The sequence below is a fragment of the Schistocerca americana genome, chromosome X (assembly GCF_021461395.2).
Source record: "Schistocerca americana isolate TAMUIC-IGC-003095 chromosome X, iqSchAmer2.1, whole genome shotgun sequence".
Classification (NCBI taxonomy): domain Eukaryota; kingdom Metazoa; phylum Arthropoda; class Insecta; order Orthoptera; family Acrididae; genus Schistocerca; species Schistocerca americana.
Genome location: NC_060130.1, coordinates 512,760,506 through 512,773,287, shown reverse-complemented (window position 1 = coordinate 512,773,287; position 12,782 = coordinate 512,760,506). Strand labels below are relative to the sequence as shown.

Sequence of the window (12,782 nt, the reverse complement as noted above, 5' to 3'; positions counted from 1 at the left end):
GACTCCGCCCGGTCCTGTTGACTTATATATTTTCAACTCTTTCGGTTGCTACTCTACGCCAGGGATGCCTATTACTATCTTGTCCATGCAGTAGTTGGTGCAACGGTCAAAGGGTGGTATGTCTGTACGATCCTCCTGGGTGAATGATTTCTTAAACTCGAATTTTAAAACGTCAACTTTTCTTCTGCTGTCTTCGACTACGCACACCAGACTGATCGACGAGTGACTGGATATAGCAGGAGATTATGATATAGCAAGAAATCGGCACATTTTTGCGTTGGAATAAATGGGAATAAAACCAGGTGTAGTGCTATAGATGAAAAGCGCGTGGCTGTAGAGAGAACAATGCGTGAAGCCTTCAACGACTGCTGCAGCTCAATATTGTCGGAAGATCTGACACAAAACTCAAAGAAATTCTGGTAGTACGTAAAGGCTGGTAGTGCTATAAAACTCCACTCATTCAAGGACGGATAGGAACTAAATTGAAAGCAGCAAGACGAAAGCAAAAAACCATAACCCCACTGACAAATATTCATTAACAAACGAAAACCCAAGAATATTGCCCCAATTTCAGTCTCCTACCACTGACAAGATGAGCGAAATAGATATTAGTGTCAGTGGCGTTGATAATCAGCTGAAATTGTTGAATTTCAACAAAGCCCCAGGGCCAGATAGACTCCGTGTCAGCTTCTGTACTGAATTTGCGGCTGAGTTAGCCCCTCTGTTAACCATAATCTATCGCAAATCTCACGATTATAAAACAGTACCTAGTAGTTGGAAGAAAACACAGGTCACACCCAACTACAAGAAGGGTGTCAGAAGTTATCCACAAAGCTACTGTCCAATACCCTCGTCATCCATTTGTTGCAGAAACTTAGAACATATTCTGAGCTCAAATAGAATAAGATATCTCTAAGATAATGACATCCTCCATGCCAATTGGCATGTATTTCGCAAACATCGATCATTTAACCCAAATCTCACTTTTCTTAGATGGATCAAGGAAGTCAGATAGATGCAGTGTTTCTTAATTTCCGAAAAGCAGTTGACTCGGTAGCACACCTGCGCTTATTAACAAAAGAACAATCGTGGTTCCGTAAACTTTCCTGCGTAATAACTGGTTGTATTCATTTCGGGTCTCCAGCCGGAACATATCGTCATCTGGACACAATATTTCGACGGTCCACCTGGCCAACATCTTCAGTTGAGTAGGCCGCCGTACTAACTCGCCGGAACTGAAATCAAACACTCCGTGGCGGCTCCCTTATACACCGCGCGTGAGTGAACATTACTGCCCTCTAGCGCAAGGCACAACAGCACGCCAGTGGTGAAAGCTCCCGGAACGATACATCGATATCAAAGGCGATTGACAGCTTTTGATGACCGAAACAAGGACCGTTGTTTTTTAATGTCAAGCAGAGCAGGGTTCCAACTCTTACTTAAAGGATACACCTTATCTCTGTTTATAATATTGTCATAAAGCCGGATTTCAATGGCTTCTTTCACTACACCGCCCCAATGCCGTGACACAGGGGCAACCACTTGTGTCTCATCGTACAACATTTTATGTCCTTCAGTAAGACAATGTGCCGCCACTGCAGTTTTTTCTGACTGAAATAAATGCGTGTGGCGATGATGTTCCACGCAACGATCCTGAACCGTACGAATCGTTTGTCCAATATAGGCTTTTCCGCAATGGCAGGGAATCTTGTAGACCCCGCTCTTTCTCAAACACAAATCATCCTTCACTGAGCCCAGTAGAGCTCTGGTCTAAGTTGGCGGACGGAATACACTTTTAATATCAAATTTCTTTAAAATTCTTCGTACTTTTGAAGATATGCTCCCCGCAAAAGGTAGGAATGCCACCGATTTGCTCGTATCTTCTGTTAGTTCCTTCGAAGGTCCAATCTGTAGAGCACGGCGGATCTGATTGTCAGTATAGCCTTTCTGCTTGAACACAGCTTATAGATGATCTAGTTCTTGTGTTAAACTATCTGCATCTGAAATGGCGTAAGCTCTTTTTACCAACTCAGTGGTGTCCAAGGTACCGCTGTTGTGCCTTGTGTTAGATCACAGTTATGTTCGCGCACGCGCGGTGGACCCACGGTCGGTGTATGAAGGAGCCGCCGCGGCATGTTTGATGTCAATTCCGGCGAGTTAGTGAGAGGGCCTATTCACCTGAAGATGGCGTCTAGATGGGCCACCGAAATATTGTGTCCAGATGACAATATGTTCCGGCTGGAAACCCACCATGACTACAATCAAAAGAACGATCGGCGCGAGGGGTAGCCGCGTGGTCTTGGGTGTCTTGTCACGGTCCGCGTGGCTGCCCCCGTCAGAGGTTCGAGTCCTCCCTCGGGCATGGGTGTGTGTGTCGTCCTTAGCGTAATTTACTTTAAGGTAGATTAAATAGTGCGTAAGTTTAGGGACCGATGACCTCAGTGGTTTGGTCCCATAAGACCTTACCACAAAAAAAACCCGATCGTATGGGGTATCAAGGGAAATATATGAGCAGATTGAGGAATTTTTGGTAGGAAAGACGCAAGAAGTTGTCATGGATGTGGAGTCATCGAAAGATGTAGAAATAACTTCGCGGGTGTGCCCCAGGGAAGTGTGTTAAGTCCCTTGCTGTTCATGTTGTATATTTATGAACTTGCAGACAATATTAATAGTAACCTCTGACTTTTTGCAGATGGTACTGTTATCTATAATGAAGTACAGTACGAAAGAAGTAGCACAAATATTCTGTCAGATCTTGAAAACATTTCGAAGTGGTGGAAAGATTGGCAACATGCTTTAAATGTTCAGAAATGTAGAATTGTGCACTTCACAAAACGAAGAAACCTAATATTCTATTACTATAATTTCAGTGAGTCACAGCTGCAGTCCGTTAACTCTGTAGGGACATGATATGGAACGATCACACAGATTCAACTCCGGATAAAGCAGGTAGCAGACTTCGGTTAACTGGTAGAATACTAGGGAAATACAATGCGTTTACAAAGCAGATTGCTTACGAAACACTCGCACAATCTGTCCTAGAATACTGCTCTAGTGTGTAGGACCCGCACAAAATAGGACTGACAGGAGAGATTTAACGTAAATAAAGAAGGTAACCACGATTGGTCACAGGTTTGTTTGATCCGCGAGAGAGTGTCACAGAGATGTTGAAGGAACAGAACTGGCAGACTCTTGGAGGTAGTCGTAAACTATCTTGAGAAAGCCTTCTTACAAGGTTTCAAGAACTGGCTTTAAATGAAGGCTCTAGAAATATACTACAAATCCCCTACATATCGCTCCCATAGGGATGACGAGGACAATATTAGAGTAACTAGAGCGCGTAAAAAGACATTATACAGCCATTCTTCCCATGTTCCAATGGTGAATGGAACGAAAAGAAGCCCTGATAACTGGTAAAATGGGACGTATCCTCTACCATGCACTGCACAGTGGTTTTTAGAATATGGATATTGATGTAGATGTACAATCTCTTCAGCGTCGTCAGTGGGAGAATCTAGTCAAGCTGCACAAGAACAGAGAAATCAGATGGTCTAACTTTCTGTAGGAATAATCTCAACATTCATCTGAAGGAGAAATAGTGGAATTTAGGATGGCCAGATAGGGATTTGATTCTATTTCCCGCGGAGTGCTGCGCTTTCCTTAAATCTGCTCAGAAGATTGCAGACTTGTCACATTTAGAAACGTCACGGTCGTTGAACTATTCTTCGGTTTATGGTTGGCTCGATGTCAATGGACTCTTATCCTCTGACTTACCTTTCTTCCTCTGAGCATATTACGAGATAAACCTTTACCATTATGCTATTTATCATATCGTTGCGTAAAAGCTGTCGAAACTGTAAAGCAGAGGGAAGGAAGGGAAAAGTGAAGGAAAGGAACGTCGGCATTACTGAGGACGACCTCGTATCAGTAGACTCGGGGCGAATAAATACTTACAGATATAAGTGAAGAAAATTCGCCATTTAATGTGAGCCATTAAAGAATAGATCCATGTAAAAAAGTTACGTGTCGACCCTATAAAGACTAGAAGGAGAGCGATATTAGATATAACGAACAGAGAGCATGTAGTGTTTCACTGATTTTCAGTTTTCAGGAGCAGGCCACCAACTCCGCCGAGCAGCGCGGCGCTTGATCGAGCCAACGCGGCGCCGGACAGGATGCTGTCCGTCGTGCGTCGCCTGCTACACATGTGCAACTTCCTCGTCCTGCTTTCGGCCTTCAGCTTAAGCTACGCTGTGCTCAACGCCTTCGCCACGCTCCTTAACCCTGTCATTCTGACTTATTACGAGGTCAGTAACTTTCCTGCATTTTTCTTACTGGGAATAGGGGAAAGAGTTCAATAAAATCTTCCTAAAACCTCTGGCCTTCTAACCTTATCACAACCACGTCTCTACCTTTCCCAACATATCTAGTAACTCTATACTGATTAAAAGGGAAGTCTTACAAGTACGTAATTCGATATTATCATACGATGCACCCTATCACACTATAGGTCATTGACCCGCACTTCCCATCTACAGCATCTTTCTAGAACATCCAACCATGGCACTCAGACCACTTCCATTAGGCGTTCCTTAGAATGAAACACTTTAAAATCTGTTTATGTCGGGCACTGCTAAAGGTAGAAAACTGCTTTGCGAAATAAATTATGGAATCGCTTCCTTCTCGAATACAAAAACCTTCCTATAAGCCGTGCATAACAAACAATATCCTGTGTATTGCTAAGATGAAAATGAGATTTCACTGGAATAGTGGTCAAAAATTCTAAATAAAATGGGGACTAGGCTTCGTTATTTACATAATCAAAGGAACAACAAGTCCATGTCAGTGCCAGAATAGAAGGTGGTATGCGTGGGGGTAACGTATATCAGGGGTTCCAGATGTTTATTATCTTCAGTTAGAACCCTTTTTGTTTCGTAACTGCAGTATTAAATTTGGTGTTAATATTAGGTCTCCTAAAACCAAAATGGCCCTCTCCTACGCTGCTCTCAGTTTTTTGTTCATTTCTATGATAAATTACTGTTGTGAGTATTTATTCAATGTTGGGGTGTAATACTGCCATATTAGAAAAATATCGTACATAAGGGCAAGAGATAGTCAGGGAATTAAAGAAAACTCCTTCGCTTTAACAATGTGACCCTAAGTTGATTGTGAGGTAATTTTCACATCTGTCCACTTTTTCTGTCTTTGGAAGCATAATCACCACATTCTTCTGAAAATCTATTGGAACTTCCCTAGTTTCATAAATTTAACTCGAGAGCTTGTATAGTTCTTGTACCACCCTTTGACTTACTGGTCAATTTTTATCTCAAGTTAATTAATTTTCGGCCATCAGACTGTTAAATTAGTAGCAGAGCTCACATCCTTTCGTCGTATTCGCTTCTAACAATGACCGTGTGTCCTAACGAATTCGACAACGGTTAACGTCATTATTATGGGTATGTATACTCTTACTGTCTGGGAAAGTACTGGATAGTAACAGTTCAAGTTACATAACGCTTTTGGAGATAATTATCAAATACCATTCGCTATGGTTCCTAGCTCTTTCATCCATACTGTTGAAATCACGTTTAAAACTTTCACACACGGAAGTCAATTACCAGCAATAAATTCTTCCAGTTGTATGAAATAATTTACGTAAGATACAGTCTGCGTAAATCACTCGCTATATCATTTCGTCTCTCTCCTGTTGCTAACTGATGTACATCCATTTTAATATCTTTACCCCGACTACACGCTTGGAGTCCATACTCCGGCCCAAGACTCGACAGACTCCTATCGGCCTATCGGCCGCACAAGCCGTGCTGCAGTTCAAGAGACTAACGATGGAAAATAAGGTACACTGCCCTTAGCTACGGTGAGTGGTACGCTTACTCCTTGAGACGTTCGCTATTATTTCATCATTGTCTGGGCATTTGTCACTTCGAATTTCATGCATAGCTTTTTGAAATTCACAAATAAGTATTGAATCTTCTCCCTATCGTCTCCAGCGCTGTGCATTCATTTTCTGTTTGATTAATTTCTTCTGGTCAACTACAAAGTTATTCCAAGTGAGGGAGTTAATAATGACGTATTAGGAAACTACGGTAAATAAAGCTCAAAGATGGGCATGGAATAAAAGATAGACCCGTTGCTTCAACAATGGCTGTTTAAAACTTCTTCCGCCTCATGGACAATGTCCCTGCATTACTGGTTTCTCTTCTCCGGGAATCTTTCAGATTTCAAGTCCTACTACCTTGTAACTTCTACACCAAAATTCCTCGCAGCTCTCGGCACTAATATAATCTTCCACAATGTGAAATGAGTGAGTAACAGAGGTTGGCGTTTGTGTGAATTTTCAGTTCAATAGAAATTCTCGCACTCAGCACATATCCTTTTTATGTTGTTCATCCCATTTCGTTTCAGAATGGTGAAGAGTTCGCTGGCACCGTGGGGCTTGTGCTCATCATCGGAGGAACAGTGGGAGCCGTCATCTGTGGATTCATCTTGGACAGAACCCGCAGATTCAGGTGGCTCACATCAGCAACAGCCATTACATAATTCAGAAGCGTTTCTTAACCCCATTTTCAGTACTTTTGTGTCCTTGTGTGCATGTACAGAACGTGTTTCGATTACAGTGAGGTGACAAAGGTCATCGGATAACGATATGCACGTATACAGGTGCGGTAGTATCGCGTACACAAGGTATAAAAGGGTAGTGCATCGGCGGAGCTGTCATTTGCACTCGGGTGATACATATGAAAAGGTTTCCGACTTCATTATGACCGCACGACAGGAATTAACAGACTGAACACGGAATGGTAGTTGGAGCTAGAGCATGGGATACTCCATTTCGGAAATCGTTTGGGAATTTGTGGGGCGGCCGTTAGAAAATTTACTGTTGTATAAATGTTTGAATGTAGAAACACTTCCCGGTCGATTATCCATATGTGGGGCGGCAGGTGGAATAATGTTGTTTAAAATGTTCCTATTATTTATTCTGTTGTTATGCCGTTCTCAAAACTGGCTCTCTAACTACAATATTGGCAACCAGAAAGTGATTAACAAAACGTGAAGCCTGTAATTAGAATTCCTAGTGCCCACTTCATCTGAGAAACACACTTATAGGCCCGCATCTCGTGGTCGTGCGGTAGCGTTCTCGCTTCCCACGCCCGGGTTCCCGGGTTCGATTCCCGGCGGGGTCAGGGATTTTCTCTGCCTCGTGATGGCTGGGTGTTGTGTGCTGTCCTTAGGTTAGTTAGGTTTAAGTAGTTCTAAATTCTAGGGGACTGATGACCATAGATGTTAAGTCCCATAGTGCTCAGAGCCATTTGAACCACACTTATAGCTGTAGCTTATAGCTCTGAGAAATTAGGAGATTGTCTAGGATTCATAATCAAAAACGATTTTCTAAAAATAGTTCTCTGTATTCTGAAAGACACAGATGAAAAAAAAAAAGAATCCACACAATCTGACTAACAGAGCAGTTCAGAGTCTAATGCACTGATGCAACTATAACTGTCCAAATTAAATGTTTAAGTGAATGCTCGCCATAATTTGATGATAATGTTCATCAAACCCCACGCTAAATAATAGTAGAATGTCTGTCCCGCAGCGGCACGTGAAAATACGACATACGCAAACTGAAGATAGACAATTAAAGTCATCCCAGAATTAACACCACTCGAAAATGATTTCATGGTTATGCATATCCCGAGTAACTTAATACGGCATCCGAGGCTGTTTATAGCAATGATACCGACGCGACGCGACTTCCGACGCAGATGGTGTGTTATTATTCAGCGTCTGGAGAGAACTGGGGCCTTGCTTCCTTGCGCCATGTTCTTATATATAAAGCCGCGGTGCGGACGGCTACGGGAACGCCTGATCAAATCGGCTCTCCCGACTAGCCGCTGGGCTAGTAATGCACCACATTAAGTTATTGAATAAATCACAGCTTCTTTTGCTGATGGCCGATGAAACTCTCAATTTAAATGTGCATTCAGCACACAGGTAAGTAATCATAATAAATGTCTGACGTGGCTAAGTAAAATATTTTGGGCGAGAGAATTAATTTAATTACACTGCACGCAGTAGACGAGTTCTGAACTTGCCCTTTGGAGATATGCTATCGCTATAGTTTCATAGTTATTCAAATGAAACTTCTCACATCTTTATGGTTATAGCGGATCTCCATTCTACTTAAATATAAACATCCTACCAATATTTATTAGCCTACTTAATCTATCTTGCTTCCTTAATTTTTAAGAGCAAAAACCAGAAAATTATGAATTTCAACTAAAATCTTAATTCGTGAGATCCAGAAGACTGTTTCTGTTAAATAATTATGAAAAAGGAATCTAAATATAAATTTTTAAGTCTCTAGCTCTTTTCCGTTGCGCCAATGATTTTTACAGAAAACCGTCCAAATTTCGAAAATGATTAAAGTTATCGAACTGATATTCAACACATATTAATTTAGTATTACTCCTGACATGCCAGAAACATTTAGGTTATTTACTTGATTTTTAAAGTATTGTGCAACATTTATGACATCAGAGCTAGTTACAGTGGAATGGCTGGCACACAATGGAAAGACTGATGTGAATTTATTATGGCGTGAGTAGGCTGCTTCCCTACATCACCCTCTACTTAAATTTTTTGTTTTTGAATGTTAATGAGCGAAAAAAAATTTAATTACAAAAAGGGAAGCAAGAGTACAGCTTAACTCCTTATGAAAATTAAAATTGAATTGTAAACATAAAGAAATATTAAAAGAAAACTGATTACCTATTTTAATTAATTAAATTGCGGGCATGTTCACTGCCTCTTAAGCAATATTATCCCTCAAAATTTAAGCAAAATCAATGAAACACTTTGGCATACATATTGTCTTAGACAAACACTTAAAATATGTAAAATTATGAAAATCTTAAATCCATTAAATACATTTTTACATACACAAATTCAAAGAAAATAACAGTTATTCAAGATATATAAACAGATGATTATATCTTAGCAGTCTTTTCTAAACCTGAAAGAAAATTTCACAAATAATTTTTACACGCGTGGTTGTAGCCGCTTTGGCAGGCGTTCTACAATTCCTTTCACAAGGGTAGAGTAGGGAGAGTTGCTACGGTGTGCGTCCTTCATGTTCATTCTAAATTACATGGGGAAAGGGGAGGGGTCACTGTGAGTTGTGTCCAAGTCACTCCACGTTTTCACGCAGCTACCAGGCTGCCATTATCTGGTTTGTCCTGTAGAACAAACAAAAAGAGTGCCTCAGACTCTGTTCACTTAATATCTAAGGGTGGGTCACAATGAAATGGGGATATATACATTTTATCCTTCAATATGTTACTGGAACAAAGTTAACAGAACTTTTTCAATTTTACTCTAGCGGTTACTTAACTGTCATAAAATCGATAAACAAATGGCTCAAAACGCCGTTAGTCACGTACTAGAGAAAAATTTATGCTCAAGGCATACAATCATAAATCCTCTTTAATCTGAATTTATTATTTCTGGGCCGGAACACTGAACCAATCCTCAGTACATTACTGATACATTTGTATTTTATTTACTTAGCTGACTCATCTTCGATTACCTTATTCTTAGAGATAGTATGAGTATATTTGATTAGTAGTTGTTTTCTCAGCTTTTTTGTACATGTGAGTAACTTTTGGTAATAGTACAGTTCTGAGTGTTCAAAACACCATTTAAAGCATAGGACAGCACATTTATTTCATATCTATAGTGTATTGCAGCTGATTAGTTTGCTCACGTGGCAATCCATTTCCACTCGATCGGACGCTGAAACCACAGGTAGTCTCTCTCGACCTACCACTAAAGTGCATTAAGTAATTATGGACGAGCGTAATGCTAAATTCCTTAAACCTATAGGACACCATGAGCTGCTCTGTCTCATCTAACATAAGGGTACCTACGGTCGCATTCACGCCTTCAACTCATAACCTCAATACATGTAGGTGTGTCCTGTCACACACTACAGCAAATAACGGCCAGCTCCAACCTTATAAATACTTCAGGGACGTGTCCTTCACGTCTCAACCACAAACACTACTCAATTCTATTATACTGCCATTCCTTGCTACACATGGTGAGTTTATTCTTACAACTTATCTGCATATTTTTCATAACACTAAGCAATCTCTTTTAACTTACAACTTATCTGCATATTTTTCATAACACTAAGCAATCTCTTTTACTATTAATTAGTTAGCTCTATTGCATACACTAGGTTTCACTGCAGCTTCAGATCCTGCTTGTACACGAATTTGTATATCTTTTTAAAATATCATTGTGGGACCATTTCCAATAAAACAACAACTTTCTACTTATAGTATTACCAGGTTTCTATACATACTTGTTACTCAAATACATTTGTATCTTAATTACATCATACTTCTCTGTTGTTTATGTCACAGTTAGGTTTGTCACATTAGGTACTTTCTTCACTAATCGGTGGATAGAATGATTACAGAACTCATGGCTTGATAGCCATGACGGAAAATTTTTGTATTGGAAAGCAGGGGTCGAAATTTTTGTGGATAGGACAAATGAAGAATGAGTGAGACCTGAAAAGGAAAGAAGATCTCACACAGCTGGGACTGCACAGCTGCCACACTGTGTAGAGGTTACAGAACAACCTCCTCCCTACAGCATTCATTGGTTTCAGAAAATTTTCATATTGGAAAGAAGGGGTCAAAATTTTTGTGGATAGGAAAGATGAAGAGTGAGTGAGACCTGAAAAGGAAAGAAGATCTCACACAGCTGGGACTGCACAGCTGCCACACTGTGTAGAGGTTACAGAACAACCTCCTCCCTACAGCATTCATTAGTTTATTATTGGCTTGATAACCATAACGGAAGATTTTAATGTGTTGGAAAGAAGAGGTCGAAATTTTATGTGGATAGGAAAGATGAAGAGAGTGAGACCTGAAATGGAAAGAAGATCTCACACAGCTGGGACTGCACAGCTGCCACACTGTGTAGAGGTTACAGAACAACCTCCTCCCTACAGCATTCATTCATAACCTTTGACCACGCCACGTCGATCTGAAAATACCTTATGATGCCTTTTTCGAACCTGTCTCAGTTCTTCCTTCTGATTAGCTGAAATTTTATCGATTTCCTGCAATTTAGCTTCTATTTTGTCCAAAATAATTGCTTCTTCTTCTTCTGTGTTTAGCTTACTTTTACTAAAATTAACACCTTCGTCCCAATATCCCCTATTTATCAGAACTCGTATAGGCAGCTCCCAAGTTTCATCATTAGTTACTACATGTTTATCACTAAAAGGTACTGTAATTACTCCGGTTATCGGCAAGACCATTTTTAACTGGGTTCTTTCAAAGTCAACAACACTCTGATATTTCGACAAGAAATCTATGCCAATTAAAACCTCAATACTGAGATTGTTTACAATTAAACATGGATGATCAATTAAATTACCATTAATGTTAAAGGGCAGCAAAGCTTCTTGCTTTACCGTTTTTGACACCTTGCCAGTAGCACCAATTATTCTTAGTCCTGATACCCTCATTACTGTAAGCATGTCTTTACCAGGTAATGCATCAAAGAAGGACTGAGATATCGCACTCACCTCACTTCCACTGTCTAAGAGACAACGTACCTTGATACCCAACATATTCACTATTATTATAGGGTGGCTTATTCTAGGTTGTACAGGTGGTTCCTCAAATTCATCCAATAGTTCCTTTTGGATTTGCCTCCAACTAAAGTGATCGACATCTGTCTTCATTACATTTAGGTCAAAGTGTGTAGGGGTTCCCTGAATTACATTTTCAGCTGCCTTTTCCAGTCGATCTATTAATTTCAAATCGAAACACCGCACGACTTCATTACATTTAGTTTGCTGAACATGGCCCAAATTACTGTAGTCTGAGCGATTCTGCGCCTCCAGACCGGGCATAACACTAGTTACAGCTAAACCACTTTCACCATTATCGTCTGGTTCCTTCTCAAGTGACAACTGGTCACAGCTACTGGGTTCATCGACCCCCAACAGGCCACCCTCTACATCCTCACTTACCTCCTGTCCTAAATCTATTAGTACAGTATCAACATCCTGCACAGGCACTTTAGATAAGAGCACATCATCCTCATCGTAAATATAAGCATGAATTTCTTCTGCTTCTTCACCTGACAATTCAGTATTTTGTAGCTCTTCTCTACCATTACACTGCTGCGCCTTCTCTTTCTCTTCCCTCTTAGAAAGCGTCTCTGACACGGTATCTATCAAATACTGTGAGTGATCTAATATTTCTGCTGTATTCTTAGATGCTACTGACCCTTCATCCACATGTTTAGTTTGAGTATTCTGATCTGTCTTACCAATTACCGTAACTACTGGCTTAGGAAAAGTAACCGCCTGGTGAGCGCCAGTGTCCTCATAGACGGGAACTAGTTTTCCTGCCTCGGCCTACTACTGTTTCCTTTATTTCCATTATAGTTAACTGGCACAGCATTGCTTTCCGTACTGTTGTTTACCTGCATAATTTTGTTTGGAACAAAATTATTATCATTTGGATGCCATTGTTGGTTCTGATAATTATTTCTCCAATTCCTACCTCTCTTAGGATGGCGAACACCTACTTTTCTGATGTTTACATTGCCATTCTGCTCGTTCTTAAAATTACTACTAGTGTTATTAGCATTTCTGTTATTACGTTCTTGCTCCTCATTGGCAGCAACACGTTCTACACGTTCCAAATATTCAATGAATCGATCAAGATTGTCTC

The 12,782-nt window shown here is 40.5% G+C and overlaps 1 protein-coding gene across 1 annotated transcript in view; it reads left to right on the top strand.

Moving 5' to 3' along the window:
• The window catches only part of LOC124556104 (uncharacterized MFS-type transporter C09D4.1-like), a 95,047-nt gene that overhangs the window by 29,832 nt on the left and 52,433 nt on the right, over positions 1-12,782 (top strand). The window contains exons 4-5 of the mRNA XM_047130128.1: positions 4,105-4,307; positions 6,424-6,527. Of these exons, the coding sequence (XP_046986084.1) occupies positions 4,105-4,307; positions 6,424-6,527 (307 nt within the window). The remainder of the gene's footprint in view (positions 1-4,104; positions 4,308-6,423; positions 6,528-12,782) is intronic.